Here is a 17,681-nt window from a genome sequence, read left to right as displayed (position 1 = left end):
AAACTTTCCCAGGCATTCTCTGAGCCTTGTTGGTTGTCATCATAAAATTATGATCAGGGAGATTGTTTTGTGGTAAAAATTCTGTTCTTATGACAAAGCCTTTCAAAAGGCTGTCATTCGATGATGGAAATGAAGCCCACTTCCTCTCAATTAAGGAGGTGTTTTATTTTAATCTTCCTTAGGCACACTGCTTAGTAGCGTTTCCTTAAGTCATGTTTAACTAACTGTAGTACATGTTTTATTTGCCAGCACGAGATTATCCGTGGACTCTCAAAAACAGACGCCCAGAAAAACTTCGAGACTCACTCAAGGAGTTGGAGGTATCTTTCCAGAAGTTTCAAAAATGGCAACAAACAAATCTGTTTTAAAACATCTTTCAACAGCTTTAATTTTCATAAAGGATCGACTCTCCTGGTGATGAGAGCTTTGCTTTTGTCCAGTGAGGAGTTTCAAAACAGTTGCATCTTTGTATGGCATGCTGATCTTTTTTTTTTTTTTCTTTCTTTCTTTTTCTTTCTTTTTTTTGGTTTGCAAATCAGAGGCACTTTAACTGATAATGACAATGTGTATAGCCAACTGCACTCCCTTCTTCTGTTTCCTTCAGGAGCTGATGCAAAACAGTCAGTGTGTGCTGAGCAAATGGAAGAACAAATATGTCTGTCAGGTAAAATGGTTTGACGTGCGTTTGCAGTATTTAACCAGTGGAGCTGAAAACTATGCAGCAATTGGTATTCTTGTGTTATGATAGGTAATGGACAAAAACTTCTTAGGAGTGGATATTTCATAGTTTGAATTCTAGCCATTCTAGAACTAACCTGAGACCGATTGACACAGGCCACCAGGCTACCTCATTAATCAGTGTAGTTGTACTGACACACTACAGGCACTACTAAAAACCTTCCCAGTGCTGTTTTTGTTTGAATTGTCTGACCGTTGTATTAAATATTTACTGGCATAAATGTAATCATATTTTTGAATGAAGTAGAATTATAGGACAAAAGGTGCTTTGGCATACCACTCTGTAAACATTTGTGAATGCCTTGCTTATGGAAATCAACAGACTAGAGTGAGACCTAATATAATAAGACATTTGCTGTTATTATTCTTTTTTTTGAAGTTTCTAAGCTGTCCTGTGTAATATGGTAGCCACTAGTCACCTCTGGCTATTTAAATATAAATTTAAATTAAATTAAAAATTCAGTTCCTCAGTTGAACGACCCACATTTTAAGTGTTCAGTAGACAATATCTACACAGTACATTTCTACCAAAAAAATTTTTATTGGACAGCACTGTTAAGACCTAGACAAGGAGTTACATGTTGAATAAGTCTAGATTCAGGACATCATCATAATAATTAGTGTTCATTGATCACAAAATAAGGGACAGATGCCTCAGCCTTGCTGATAGGCTTTTTGCTTAGAAAAATTTTACTTGCTTATGATAAAAAGAATCATTAGTCATATTCTACTCATACATGTAATTAAGGTACATCAGTTCTACTGATAATTATAACTTTTATGGAATTGAATATTCTGTATCAATTTAAATTCTTATTTTTTTACAATTTGACTTATTTTAAGACTGTTGTTAATCTGAAATTCAGGCTCATGGCTCTATCTATAAATCTACAACGTTGACTTTGTAGTAATTAGGAACATAATCTTAATCTACTACTCGAGTATAGACTATCATTTTAGTGGACTCTAGTTTTCCTCATTTTTTTGTTTAAATTCATCAACTTTACTCATGAGGGTAACTATTTAGCTACCTCCTCAACTGTCATAAATTATTTTCCAGAGACTGTTTAACAAGGCTGAATTAATATTTTTAGAACCATAATACTTCTTAAATTCAATTTAGGGTACTATTCAAAAGAATGGGATTATTTAAAAATTCATAATTTGTTTTCATAAAAGTTTTAATCAGACTTTAAAACTTGAATATAAAATATGCTCCAGAAAGTTTTAAAGTTAGTACAACTCAAATTGTACTTCTCAATGCCATTACTCACCTTAAAAGCAAGCATAAAATTATTTGACTGGAGGGCATGCCTACCACCTATAGTATGAGGTGTGTCTCATGGCCTCCACCCTTACCGTTGCACAGGGTAAGTTGGAACATGTCAGGTATCTTAAAATATGCAGTGGAGCATCCCAATAGGCAATCCTTTTAAAATAGGTTTTATTGCATTTTAATTTAATAAGCAACTTTGGGTGTATGTATGTGTGGGGGAGCATGGAGAGGAATGTCCTTCACTAGTGAATTAATTCAACTCAAAAAAGGAATTTGCATGATAAATATATACAAAATTGCTTTTGTAATTTACAGCCACTTGAAGTACTATTTTCTTATGCTGTTATACCAATGAGTCTACTTTTTTAAAATCCTCATGGGAGTATTTGTTTATTGATTTTAGAGAGAGAGGTGGGGAGAGGGAAACATAGATGTGAGAGAGAAACAGTGATCAGCAATTGGTTGCCTCTGGTATTTGCCCCCACCAGGGATTAATCCACAACCTAGGTATGTGCCCTGACAAGGAATCAAACTCCCAACCTTTTGGTGTATGGGAAGACAATCTAACTAACTGAGCCACCGGACCAAGGCGAAACTTACCTTTTTTTATATTTTGTGCTTTATTTTTATGATTGATAAGATATTCCTAAAATAGATCTTTTACAACCAGCACACTCTTGATGTGATATATTTTAACAAGATAACTTTACCTCCACCCTGCCCACAAGTCTGGGTTAGTCCCCACATCTTTAGGGCCTTTGAGAGACCTCTTAACATGATCCATCCACTTTCTTAGTTTCTAGACAGGACTGTTAGCTAGGTCTTCTAAAAATATGTCTATGTGTATTTTCCTAAAGATCTCTCATATTACAGTAAATTAAAAATTTGGTGGTGCAAGCTAAATGTTTAAAAGGATTCCCTTAAGGCTTTCTTAGTTGCAAAGTAAATAAATCATCACCATAAGCTCTCTTAGGATCCCTCTTCTGTGCATCAGGTAAATCTTTATTCATCCTTGCCCTCCATGGCAAATTTAGGATTTATGGAATTTATCTTGTTGTCTTCTTCCTTATTTCTCCAAAAAGTCAAATTGTTTAGAAATCAGCAAGGCAACTACAACAACTTAAAGGATTTCAGAAGATGCAGTCAGTGCTTGGATTTTCCCTCTGTTGAACAATGAGATTTTATAGGTTGTCATCATTATCAGAGCTTAGTTCATGTTGTTGATCCAGTTACATATAAATTGTATCATTTTAAAAATAATTCTTTCCACTTACAAATTCATAAGTTTATAAATCAATATGTTCTGAATGAAAATTGCCTTTTGAAGTTGGTTTTCCAGACTATGCCTATTCCTAGTTTAAAATGCCATAAAAAGTGTGAGGTATAATTCAGAGTTTAGTTTTACTAGGTATCAAATACATTTCTCATTGTTTTTCAGTCTCCCAGAATGATTTCATTATAAGAAAGTGCTGAATAATTTCCTGCTCTGAATTTCTAAAATCATTTAACAAACTATTCTTAGGTAATAAAAGTTTCAGCATTAAGACACTGTTAAATTTATACCACGATAGAGAAGAGTATAGGAATTGAGACCAGAGGGAATGAGAGACTAGTTATATAAGGCCTTGTAGGCCTCCGAAAGGACTTTTCTTAAACTCTAAGTGTGATGGGAAACCCTTGAAGATTTTTGAGTGGAGGTGGAACTTGATCTGATTTACTTTTTAATTGGATCGATTTGGCTATTGTGATTGAAATAGATTGAAGGGAACAAAGATCAAATTGGAGATAAGTTAAAAGGCTGTTTCCATAGTTCAGGTGAGTCAATGGTGGTTTTGACTTATGGGAGTGGTTAACTGGTGAGAAGTGGCCAAATTCTGAGTCTAATTTAAATTTTGAGCCATCAGAATTTGTTGATGGATCATATGTGGAGTATAGAAGAAATTTCTGAGCAATAGAGTTGCCATTCACTGTAAAGGGGAGATTGAGAACAATTTTGAGGAAACATCAGGAGCTTAGTTTTGGACATCAATGTTTGAAATGCCCATTAGATATTCAGGTGGAGAAATCAAATAGACAGTTGGTTATAGGAATCTGTAGTTCAGAGAAAGGTCTGAGCTAGAGGGATAACTTTGTGAGGAAACCCCACAGATGGTATTAAAGCCAAGAGGTTGCTGAAGATCACCTAGGGAGGAGGCTGAAGGGCTGATCCCTGGGTCCTCCAGCATTTGGGGATTGGAGAGATGGAGAAAGGAGATAAGTACTAGCCAGAGAGGTAGACCATACTGAAGGCAGTATGGTGTCCAGGAAATTAAGTTCCAAGAAGAAAATCAGGTATAACTGGTATGTAAGATACCAGTAACAGGATGTCTGAGATTGACCATTGGATGGAGCAAGCGTGTCAAACTTGCGGCTAGTGGGCCACATGCTCCACCGGCCACGAGTTTGACATGCTTGGGATAGAGTAACACACAGGTCATGGGTGACCTGGATATGAGCAGTTTCAGTAGATGGTATGGGCAGAAGCCTGATTGGAATGCATTTTATGAGATAATGGGAGGAAAGAAATTAGAGGTTTACAACATAAGAAAGGGTTATGTTATAAAGGAAAATAAAGAAATAGGGCAGGAGAGGTGGGGTCAAAAGAGGTTTATTTTCTTATTTATCTGGGATAAATAACATCTATTTCTGTTGGTTTGCTAATGGGAGTGATCCAGTGGGGGAAAATTTGATGCAGGAAAGGGGATAATTGCTGGAGTAATGCTGATGAAAAGCCACTTAATAAAGGAGAAGGGAATGGACAGTAGGTGCCTGGAACCTGATGATAGATAGTGTGGAGATGTCTTATCAGCCATGGACTGCCTAACTCCAGATTTCTTGTTCTCTTAGGAAAAAAAAAACTCCCATTCAGTTAAGTAACGATTTTTTTAGGTTTATGTTACATGCACCTGAATGCAGTTCTAAGTGACACAACATATTTAGAAACTAGAGGCCCGGTGCATGAAATTTGTGCACTGGGGGGAGGGGGTGTCCCTTAGCCCAGCCTGCACCCTCTGCAATCTGGGACCCCTCGGGGGATGTCCAACTGCTGGTTTAGGCCCACAGGGATTGGACCTAAACTGGCAGTCAGACATCCCTCTCACAATCCGGGACTGCTGGCTCCTAACCACTCGCCTGTCTGCCTGTCTGATTGCCCCCTAACCGCTCCCCTGCCGGCCTGATTGACACCTAACCGCTCCCCTGTTGGCATGATTGACACCTAACTGCTCCCTTGCCAGCCCCATCACCCCCAACTGCCCTCCCCTGCAGGCCTGGTCGCCCCCAACTGCCCTCCCCTGCATGCCTGGTTGCCCCCAAATGCCCTCCCCTGCCACCCAATCACCCCCAACTGCCCTCTTCTGCAGGCCTGGTCACCCCCAACTGCCCTCCCCTGCCAGCCATCTTGTGACAGCGTGAGGGTGGCCATCTTGTGATGCGAGGGTGTGAGGGTCAATTTGCATATTACCTCTTTATTATATAGTTCCTTTATTTTGATTTTGATATATATTTTACAAAGTAGAAACAAACACATACCAAACATCTGTTTTTTAAAGGGTAAGTAAAATTGCTTTCATAACTAGCTAATGAGAAGACTTTTTTAAAAAAATTATATTAGAGGGAGAAAGAGAGAGAAACATTGATGTGAGAGAGAAACATCAATTGTCTCCCGCATGTGCCTCGACTGGGGATTGACCCCGAAACCTGGGTGTACATCGTGACTGGCCAAACCGCAACCTTTTGGTATACAAGACAATGCTCCAACCAACTGAGCCATACTGGCCAGAGCTAATGAGAAAACTTTTAATGTATTATATTTACCTATACAAAATTTTTACACAAAAACTTAAAACATGACTTACTTTAAATTTAGAACTTTCTTTTAGACGCACAATTTGGAATGAGCCAGTTAGAAATGTATAAACTAAAATCATCTAAGATCGGGTGTGAGAACTCATCAACTTTACATTACTGATATTTGAGAATATTATGTTATACATATATATGCCAATGTAGCCGATAAAGAAAACATGTCAAGTGCTTTTGCCAAACTGTAATTTATACCCTAAAGTTAAAAAAAACACACACAACAACTATTAGGTTAGCAGATATGCTGCTTAAGTAACGATGAAATGAAAAGCAGTCATAACTGTGCTTCCTATAAAATAGTGTTGCATATAAAGTACTCACAGTGGCTCCTCGCAGTGACGTGCCTGTCATTTGGTAGTCTCCTTGGACTAACTAGAATCCGAGGTTGCATTGTGAGATCCCAGTGCACTGTGTGCCAAGCATATAAACTTCCACTATGTCTGTGTCCATCATCCTGCCATGGGAGGGCAACAGTCCCTACTCCGATCTAAGGTCAAGGATTCCATCTAGATGCACAGTTCTCAAACTGTGCGCTGAGGCACCCTGAGGATTGCAGGGAATTCACCAGAGTCTTGCAGGATAGTTAAAAATTTTGGAAAACACAAGACTTCTGTTGGGCACTATACAGATAAGTGGCTCCAAGTTAGTGCAGAGTTTCACATTAGATGACACTGCATTCCTTCCAAGGGTGTCATATCTTTATGAAGCTGGATTTTTAGGGCTTGCTGTAATACAAAGCAAGTACCACTCAAAAATTAACTTAGAACAGGAACAAGGGTGAGGTTGTCCAATCTGATTCCAAGGTTGGAGAAGTTGTGTAGTGCCCAACTTCATTAATGCATGCAACTTATTAGTATGTAGTTGTGGTTATTTCAGAATTAAATCAGAAATTTTTTTTCCAGTTTCTTTTACATTCTCAAATGGCTACCAAGTTGTTGGGACATAATGATTAAGTTGTTTGAGTCTGTTTATTAAATGGGACAGCAGGTATTTCTTTTGGCCAAAAGGCACCATAAAATTACTGAGATGCAAAGGGTGCTATGGACTGAGAAAGTATGGGAACCTCTGGTCTAAACTTTGGACCCCATTGCCTCTGGCCTTCTCAGGACCCCACGTGATGGTCACTTCTCTTATGCATAGCATAGGGGTGGAAAGCGCAAATTATTTCTTTTTGGTATCACTTTTGGCTTTACTAACTGTGTGACTTCAGGGAAGTTACTTCACCTATTCATGCCAGAGTAATGAACTATAAAATGAAGATAAAAGTATCTAACTCATAGGTTTATTATAAGAATTAAGTTAATATATGTAAAATGCTTAAAACTTTCTGTCACAGATACTTGCTTTTTAAATAAATAAATTTAAACTTTCTGTCAACTGGATCTTCCCAATCTAAATTTTTTTTAGTTAAACGTTTTTATTGTGGTTAAAACACAATATAAAATTTATCACATTAACTATTGTTAAGTGTACAGTTGAGTAGTGTTAAGTATATTTATGTTATTGTGAAAGAGATCTCTAGAACTTTTTCATCTTGCACACTGAATACTCTATACCTCTTCAGTACAGCTTCCCTTTTCCCTCCCCCAGCCTGTCAACCACCCTCTACTCTCTGCTTCTAAGAGTTTGATTATTTTAAATACGTCTTTAAGTAGAATCATGCAGTGTTTGCCCTTCTGTGACTGGCTTATTTCATTCAACATAATGTCCTCATGGTTCATCTATATTGCAGCATGTGACAAGATTTTCTTTAAGAAAGAAAATAATACAATTGCATTCTATGTATATCACATTTTGTTTATCTGTTTGTGAATAATGCTGCTATGAACATGGGTTTGCATGTATTTCTTTGAGACTCTTGTTTGAATTTTTTGGCTATCCCATATAATAAAAGGGTAATATGCAAATTGACCAAACAGCAGAACAACCGGTCGCTATGACACGCACTGACCACCAGGGGGCAGACATTCAATGTAGGAGCTGCCCCCTTGTGGTCAGTGCGTTCCCACAGGGAGAGCACCGCTCAGCCAGAAGCCGGGCTGATGGCTGGTGAGCGCAGTGGCGGTGGTTGCCTCTCCTGCCTCCAGGGCATTTGGACATCCCTCAAGGGCACAGGTCAGGCTGAGGGACCTCCTCCCCCTCCCGTGCACCAATTTTCGTGCACCAGGCCTCTAGTATACTCATAAGTGGGATTGCAGAATTAGATGATAGCTCTATTTTTAATCTTTTGCAGAACTTCCATACTGTTTTCCATAGAGGTCACATCATTTTACTGTTCCATCAATAGTGCACAATGGTTCCACTTTTTCCCCATCCTAACACTTGTTTTTTTTGTTTTTTTTTTATAGTAGCTATACTAATGGGTGTAAGGTGATATCTTGTTGTTTTGATTTGCATTTCTCTATTGATTAGTGATGTTGAGCATTTTTTTCATATGCTTGTTGGCCATTGAAATGTCTATTAAAGTTCATTGCACATATTTTAATTGGGGTATTTTATTTTTTGTTGTTGAGTAATAGGACCTTTAAAAATATATTCTGGCTATTAACCCTTTGTCAGATATGTGATTTGCACATATTTTCTTCCACTCTGTAGATTGCCTTTTCACTCTATTGATTTTGTCCTTTGGTACACAAAAGTTTTAAAGTTTGATAGAATCCTATTTGTCTACTTTTGCTTTTGTGGTCTATGCTTTTGGTGTCATATCCAAGAAATTGTCAAATCCAGTGTCATGAAAATTTTCCCTATCGTTTCTTCAAGGAGTTTTTGTAGTTTGGGGTCTTTAAACCATTTTGACTTAATTTTTGTGTATAGTATGAGATAAAAACCAATTTTTACTTTTTTTTTTCATGTGGCTATTCAGTTTTTCCAGCATCACTTGTTGAAGAGACTCTCCTTTTCTTATTGAATGGTCTTGATGCTCTTGTGGTAGATCATTTGACCATATGTGTGAGGGTTTATTTATGGGCTCTCTCTATTCTAATCCACTGGTCTGTAGGTCTGTCTTTATGCCAGCATCAACTGTTTTGATTAGTGTGGCTTTATATGTTTTGATACCAGGAAGTGTGAGTCCTAACTTGCTTCTTTTTCAAAATTGTTTTGACTATTTGGGTCCCTTGAGATTCCCATTCAACTTTTAAATAACCTCAAGTCTTTTCTATTTAAATAAATCACAACTCTTAGTGGTACCTGAGATAAATATGTCTTATTCCTTTCCTTCATAATCAAATTTCTTCAAAGAATTATCACTATTTGGATTCTCCATTTCCTTTTTGCTTATTCAGCATTCAATCAACTTCAATTGTGCTTTTCTCCTGAATATTACTGAAGAAAAACTTTCTACTAAGTTTGCAAAACAAAACAAAAAGTCACCCAAAAAAACACCCGCAAAACAAAACCACACGCACGCACACACACACGCACGCACGCACGCACAACCACTCCATATTCCTAAACCCAATAGAATTTTTTTTAATGTATTTTATTGATTTTTTACAGAGAGGAAGGGAGAGGGATAGAAAGTTAGAAACATTGATTAGCTGCCTCCTGCACATCCCCCTCTGGGGGTGTGCCCGCAACCAAGGTACATGCCCTTGACTGGAATCGAACCCAGGACCCCCCAGTCCTCAGGCTGACGCTCTATCCACTGAGCCAAACCAGTCAGGCCCCAATAGAATTTTTAAAAACAGGATAATCTTAAATACAAGGGAGAATTTAACACTACTGACCACTCCATTGTTCTTGAAATGCTTTTTCTGTTAGTTCCTATGACACTGCTCTTCTCTTATTTTTCTACCTCTCTGGCATTCTTCTCTGTCTCCTTTTCAGGCCCATGTTTCTTCCCTCTGTCCTTGAATGTTAGAATTTCTCAAGGCCCAATTCTAAGCCCTCTTCTCTTCACTCTGAACTGCTAGGTTATCAAATTTATATCCAGAGCTTTAGTGGCTTCTCTCTAGAGCTCAGACCTCTAGCCCAATGCCCCAAATCCATAAATCCAGCTGCCTACTGGATGTCTCCCCTTGGGCACCTTAAAAAAAATTTCAAACACACAGTATCTTTAAAGTGGAATTCAGAGTCCCCTACCTGCTTCTCTTCCACCATTCTAATCTCAGTGAATGGCCTTACCTTTCATCTACTTATGGAAACCAGAAACCAGGAAGTCATCTGTTTATCCTTGAAATCATTCTGTTCTTCACCCAACATGCCACGTGCCCCCACGCACTTCCAACTAATCTCTGATTCTTGTTCATTTTATCTTCTAAATCTTTCTCACATCTGCCAGAGGCTCCCCCTCTCTTGGCTCATCACTTTAGTCAGAGCCACCTCACCTTTCTCTTCTAGACTACTTCAACACTTCTGACTCTTCTACCTGCTTCCATTTTTGCTCTCTATCAGTCTGTCCTCCACACTGTAGCCATAATGGTTATTTTAAAAAACGAACCTGCTCAAAACCCTTCTACAGCTCTGGAGAATAGATAAGAAACTGTGATTAACTAGGACAGAGTAGGAAGCATAGGTGGGAGGGGTACAGGAATAGGAATAAGACTTTTAATTGTATGCCTCTATAATTTATTATCTTCTTCTGGAACTTGATGAGTGTGTTATCTTTTCCAAAAATCAAGTCATTAAATTGAATTTTTAAAATGATAGCATCACACTATTCTTAAGATAAAGGCCAAGCTAAACTGGTCCCAATATATTTACCTTTTTAATTTCATCTCTTAGTATACCCTCTTTCAATCTCAGTGCCCTAGCCGTACCAGGCTTCTGTTGCTCGACATGCTTTCTCTTGCTTCAGGGCCTTTGCACGAATTGTTCCTGGCTCTGCCTAAAATGCCCTTTAGTCTCCTTTCTCTGAGGTAACACAGTCTTATCCTTAGATCTCAGTCCACCAATTACCACTTCTTAAGGGAAGCTTTCCCTGACAAACTCGATCTCTATTATTTGCTGTTACAACACCATGTCCTTTTTGGCACTCACTGCAGTTCCAGTTTGATATTCATTGTGTGACTTTTTAATTACTATATACCTCCTCAATTTGACTGAAAGTTCCAGGAGGGCAGGGACTGTGCCTGGTTCCGTTAAAGACGAAATGATAAACTATTTGGGAGAAGTTGTAACACTCACTGCTCAGTATTTTGTGATGGATTTTTGTTTTTAAAGATTTTTGTGGTTTTATGTGCCTAACTAAACAAAAAGCAGTAGTAACACTTTAACAGTACTTATCCTAAGAAATCTCTGCTATCCTTAAGCCCATCATAATACTCTGTGTTGATGTAGGAAGATATCCCATAGCATATTAAGGGTGTGTGTGTGTGTGTGTGTGTGTGTGTGTGTGTGTGTGTGTGTGTGTGTGTTTAAATTAACTGAGGGAATAGTCTTCCAGAGGAGGCTCTTATATACAGTGTCCAAGCCAGCTTTTTTTGAACATCATCAAAGATTAGCACCTCATGGACTATGCTTTTGGAAATGCTACATTAGTATATACTATAGGGCAGCTTTTGAGTATGGTTCTGTAAAAGAGAATGGAAAAGGAAGTAAATTAAAAATGGTAAATCTGACAAAAATCGAAGAGAATCAGAATTTACTGGTGAATTTGAAGTCTTTGGGTAAAGGTGAGCAATTAAAAATAGTCATCTCAAACCAAAGGAACTAAAAAAAAAAAAAAAAAGATTTAGTGGTGATCTTTATTCCCACTTTTAATGTTTTAAAATGTAAAAAAATGAAGATTATTCCTGATCACTGTAAGATGGCATACATACAGATATGGTAAAAAGTAAAAGTGCCCCTCTACCTCAAGTTTATTCCTCTCTCTGTGGTAACCACGGTCAACAGTTTTATGTCCTTCATGCATTTACAAGCACTCATCATTGTATATGTTTTTTAAGTAAATGGAATTTCTCTCTGTATATTGTTCTGTAAGTGCTACACATAACAATGTACAACACAATGTCAGTAATCTACACCTACCTCATTTGGTAATCCGTAGTTTGGATGTACATTACCTTACAATTGTTAGGAATAATTTTTTTAGTACATAAAGAAATTGGATATGGGTGAACAATCTAATGAGGCAATATGATAAGAAAAAGGTATCTTAAAAAATTTTTTTACTAAGTTAGATTGCAGAGGAGAGGGACTCAGTTCAGTTTCCTACTTGATGCTTTGGATAAGGAGCCTCTATTATAGTTCATTTTCAGTGTGATTCAAATTCTGACTTCTTAGAAACACATGTGGCATAAAAGCATCTCTTTAAAACCACATCTCTTTAAAAACATAAAATAGTATATTTATGAGCATGTTTTAAGAACTGTTTCTTTATTTTTAAAATGTTTTATAGAAAAATACCAAAAATACATAAAAAGTAAAACATCATTCATAATCCCAATTTTAAAAAAGTCTATCAGGGCCCTAGCTGGTTTGGTTCAGTAGATAGAGCATTGGCCTGTGGACTGAAGAGTCCCAGGTTCGATTCTGGTCAAGGGCCTGGGTTGTGGACTCCATCCCCAGTAGGGGGTGTGCAGGAAGCAGCCAATGGATGATTCTGTCTCATCATTGAGGTTTCTATCTCTCTCCCTCTCCCTTCCTCGCTGAAATCAATTTAAAAAATATATATATATTTTAAAATCTATTAGGTAAGAGTTAAAGTTCATGCCTTTAGCTCCCCAATTCCATCTCTTTGAGGTACCTACTATCAACAGTTTGGACATATTTTTTCTGATATTTTCTTGTGTTTATATAGACAATTTCTGTAATATGTATTTATACACATACCACACCTACTTTCCCCCTAATAAAATGGGATGATGCTATTCATGTAGGTCTGCAACTTCTAAAAATTTCCTCCCCAGTGTATTTTCAGCAGAAAATTTCTGATTAATTAAACTTATCTATCTCTTATGTTATCTTCATTTGTTTTCTTGTACTAACAACATTCACAGTAACTAAACTCCGAAGCAACTGATTTATTAACTGTCATTGTAGTTTACTAATTCACAGTGCGAGTTATATTTGGCATCATAAACCTTGCTCATTTGCTTGGGGCATTCCCACCTGATGGATGAATTACTCAAGAGACTAAGTTAAAGATAAGAAGGCTGATTGGTGAGCGGAGACTTGGAAAGAAAGCAAGGAGGTGTTCTTACAGGATATTTGTATCAAGCTGCCACAGCTTTCTGACCTGCCTGGGGCTCTTTCTGTCTTGACAACTGGTATTAGTCATCAGAGCCATAGCCCTGAACTTGGTTAGAGACTATGGAACAGGCTTCCTCTAGGTCCTGTTCTGAACTGGGCAGTGCCCACCACTCCACTCAAGATATCTGACCAAGTTCTCATTTCTTACCTTTCTATATGTGAGAAAAGTGTTAGAATTTGAGGACTCTCCAAGTCTGCTTGATGGAGATATGGAAAACACCTTTGCCTCTATAGCAACTTATTTATAAGCACTCTCTTAGGTGAGCCTCAGTGGACATGGCTAACATATAGAGGCTGTGACAAATCACAGTGTCTCCAGACATTGCCAGATGTCCCCGGGTGGCCCAAATCATCCTGAGTTCAGAACCACTGGTGTAGAGGAAGATTGGTGTAGAATAGAGGAGCAGCTAAAGAGAGGGAAACCAGGTGAGATATTGTCTGGAAGTCAGCTGAGAAGTCAACAGCCAAGGAAAGAACATAGGATTTTTCCTGACTTAGTCTACTTGCCCACAAATTATGAGATCTTTGGTTAGTTTCTCTACCCGCCTGACTGTGAATTAGTATGAGGATTGACCTAGTTACTACTATTTTTGTAACTCGTGTATTTATTATGTACCAGAGTTGTGCTGGCATTTTATATTCATTACTAGAGGCCCGGTGCACGAAATTCGTGCACGGAGGGGGGTTGTCCCTCAGCCCAGCCTGTACCCTCTCCAATCTGGGACCCCTCGAGGGATGTCCAACTGCCCGTTTAGGCCCCTAAACGGGCAGTCGGACATCCCTCGAGGGGTCCCAGATTGCTGGCTCCCAACTGCTTGCCTGCCTGCCTTCCTGATTGCCCCTAACCGCTTCTGCCTGCCAGCCTGATCACCCCCTAACCACTCCACTGCCAGCCTGTTTTCCCCCAACTTCCCTCCTCTGCCGACCTGGTTACCCCTAACTGCCCTCTCCTGCAGGGTTGATCACCTCCAACTGCTCTCCCTTGCAGGCCGGGTGCCTCCCAACTGCCCTCTCCTGCTGGCCATCTTGTGGTGGCCATCTGGTGTCCACATGGGGGCAGGATCTTTGACCACATGGGGGCAGCTATATTGTGTGTTGCAGTGATGATCAATCTGCATAGTACTCTTTTATTAGATAGGATAGAGGCCTGGTACAGGGGTGGGGGCCAGCTGGTTTGCCCTGAAGGGCGTCCCGGATCAGGTGGGGGTTCCCTTGGGGTGTGGGGCGGCCTGAGCGAAGGGCCTGTGGTGGTTTGCAGGCCGGCCACGCCCCCTGGCAACCTAAGCGGAGGCCCTGGTATCTGGAATTTATTTTCCTTCTACAATTGAAACTTTGTAGCCTGGAGCGGAGCCAAGCCTGGGGCTCCCTCCGGGGCGGCAGCCATTTGTGTTGGGGTTATAATTGAAACTTTGTTGCCTTAAGCGGGTGGGCCTGGCCAGGGTGTGGGGAAAGCTTTGCTTCCCCTGTTGCCGGCGGCAACCCTGGCCTGCTCTCTCAAGCTCCATTCTGCTGCCATTTGTTTGAATTTGTTTACCTTCTATAATTGAAACTTTGTAGCTTGAGTGGAGGCTTAGGCCTGGCAAAGGCAGGTGGAAAGCTTGGCTTCCTCTGTTACCTAGGAAACCTTGCTCTCTGTGGCTGTAGCCATCTTGGTTTGGGTTAATTTGCATACTCGCTCTGATTGGATGGTGGGTGTGGCTTGTGGGTGTGTCAGAGGTATGGTCAATTTGCATATTTGTCTATTATTAGATAGGATAGAAAGAGTATATAAAAGTCCTCTGTAAATTATAAAATTTTGAGCAAAAGTAATGAGTTGCTTGGCATGTGTTCTTGTTCACTTCCTGCCACTGTTTTTATCCAATTAGATCTTTAAAACTACTAGCAAATATATGATTTACCTTTGTGAATTTGACCATGATTCTAAATTTATATATATTTTCTAGGAACAATTACTTTTATGTAATTTTTATATATGTAATTACATAAATATTAAATGTATATAATTATATAAATTACATGTGTATAAAATATATCATTATTATATATGCTAGATTTAAAATTACATTATGGATTCTCATTTTACAATGAGAATAAGTGAAAAAATGATATTTCTTAATTTGAATTAGAATTAGCAAGCAAATTTCCAGGCATGTTTCTATTCCATATATTGAATAATTCCTTGGGAAACCCCATTGTTAACATGCAGAAAAACTCTTTATTTTTTGTCCTTTTGTTTCCTGCCCTTATGTCAATTCCCTATAGTGAGTCAATTATTTTTTTTATCCTTGTCCTAGCTACATTCACTTTTGTCTCTGTACTTTAATGGATTAGTCAGGCATGGTTTCCCTCTATGCTCAATAAATGTTTACTGAATGAAGGAATAAATTACAGACAATATGTTATCTCTCTTCTAGCAGGTTATCTTCTAAAGTAATCAGTAACTACTCCTCATCATAGATGTAAAATTGTTTGACTGTCTATAGTTCTCTGAGTTTCTCCAGAATTTATCCCATGGTTTGGATTTGCGGGGCGGGGGGAGGGGGTGAGGGGGGGGAGGGGGGCAGTGTTGGAGGGGTGTTAGTTACTATCAGTATGCAAATTCACTAGGCCTCCAGGGAGTGTCTCTATAATACTTTAAATATTTGCTTCAGCCCTGTAATTTATTCCGAGTTCTAATACTTTGTTGCCTCTGTGAATTGTCATGTTTAGTACCTGCTGTCTCCCATGTGTCTCCTAATGATTTCATGGGACCAGTCTTGGCTGCCTGTACATGAGTTAACTCTCAAATCCCTGATTGAGCCTATCACCCATTGTTGATTTTCAGTATTGACCATGAATATCTATACTGTCAATTTCCTCCCAGATGTGATAATAATCACATGGATTTTGGGGGTAGTTTTCTTAACCTATGAGAATTTGAATGCAATGGGACTGTTTGTGACCACTATCATCAAACAGCCCATTCACAAAGACTTAATATACCCTCTCTTTTTCAATACTTGAGACCAAGTGTAATGTATTTCTCTTTTTTGTGGGTCATAAACTACTCTTCTAGGAAGCAGTCATCTATCCTAACCAAAACCCCCACTTCTCTCTGAGATTAGGTCTTCACTATTCTACACTTATTCTGTCAGCGTGACTACCTATTCATCGTTGTATTCCCATATATACTTGGCACATGTAGGAGGCACTCACCTATTTTTGGCCTGCTGAATGAATGAAACTCAGATTATTGTGGTTATTTATGTTTTTTTTTATTAATGATGTCATCTGCTATAATTTTCTCTTTCTTCTCCCAGTGCCATTTCACATCCAATTGAGTACTTTATCTAAGCACTGTAGACTTAGGGTTAAAAGAAACCAATTTGAAGAGCCATTTGAAGGTCATGGAAATCATTTCCCAGTTTCTTAAATGAAAATCACACCTCTGTATAAACTTGAAGAAAATGAGAGGGAGAAAATGTCAAAGGCAATAGAAAGAAACAGGGTTAGAGCAGAAATAATAAGGAAAGATACTTTCTGTCTGGGAGGGTGACAGAGAAAAGGAAGTTTCCATTCCTATTTTGTGTTAGTAGTTTTCTACACAAGGACCCAACATTAAAATTGGGAAATCCCATGGGCCTTCTCCTTGATTCATCCCATGGATCTCTTCTCATCTGCTTTGGACATACCGCCCTCTGCAGTGGAATAGGACAGTATCTTAGTGCCCTTTTCCTTCCTGTCCTGCCAAATCTTACATAGGCCTGTTCCATTTTGGCAGATTTAAGAACTAACCATTTGGGTAAACAGGCAGAAATACTTTCCTGTCTGGGCTGGAATATTCTTTTCCTGAGTTTCAGCCTATTTTTTCCTAATTCTAGTTATCTCCATTACCATCCAGAAGTATATTTGGCACCAGTTCTTGGAAACTTTATCCTTCCCCACAGGCTGTTTTATAAAAATGCATTAATTAGCTTATTAATTTAGTTATACATTCTTATTACAAAATCTGGTGTCAAGGATACCTCTGGACTACAAGAGATCTGAAATGATGGCCATACCTTGATCCCAATGAGTATCCCAAATAGGTGTCAATAAGGCTACCCTGACTTTGTAACACCTCTAAAGATTGGAAAGCCCCAGAGCTCAGACCTGGAACCTCTTTTGTTCTTTTTCCTTAAACAACAGAAATTTATTTTCTCACAGTTCCAAGATCAAGGAGCCCTCTGGGTTGGTTTCTGGTGAAGCTCTCTTCCTGGTTTGTAAGCAGCTGTCTTCTTGCTGTATGTCAAATGTCCACTTTTCTGTGTGGGTGCATGGAGAGAGAGAGCCCTCTGGTGTCTCTCTTTTTACTTTTTATAAGAATAGAAGTCGGATTGGATTAGGGCCCCACACTTATGACCTCTCCACTCATTTTTTAAGGAGAGCTTATTCAATTTTATGACTTTACTGCCTATATATTGTTTATGACTCCTGAGTATATATTTCCAATCCTCACTTTACTCTGAAGTGCAGACTCATTTTTTTTTTGTTTTGTTTTTTTTTTAAATTTCTTTATTGATTAAGGTGTCACATATTTGTCCTCATCCCC

General features: G+C 38.7%; 1 protein-coding gene across 4 annotated transcripts in view; it reads left to right on the top strand.

Annotated features, from left to right (window-relative positions):
• WDPCP (WD repeat containing planar cell polarity effector) overlaps positions 1–17,681 on the top strand; it is a 261,553-nt gene that overhangs the window by 74,259 nt on the left and 169,613 nt on the right. For all 4 annotated transcript variants that reach the window (XM_028154524.2, XM_054727870.1, XM_054727868.1 and 1 more), the window contains exons 5-6: positions 250–320; positions 605–664. In XM_028154524.2, coding sequence (XP_028010325.2) covers positions 250–320; positions 605–664 — 131 coding nt within the window. The remainder of the gene's footprint in view (positions 1–249; positions 321–604; positions 665–17,681) is intronic.

This window comes from Eptesicus fuscus, chromosome 16, assembly GCF_027574615.1.
Source record: "Eptesicus fuscus isolate TK198812 chromosome 16, DD_ASM_mEF_20220401, whole genome shotgun sequence".
NCBI lineage: Eukaryota > Metazoa > Chordata > Mammalia > Chiroptera > Vespertilionidae > Eptesicus > Eptesicus fuscus.
Note: the sequence above shows the minus strand (reverse complement) of the source record. Positions and strands in the feature narration are given on the sequence as shown.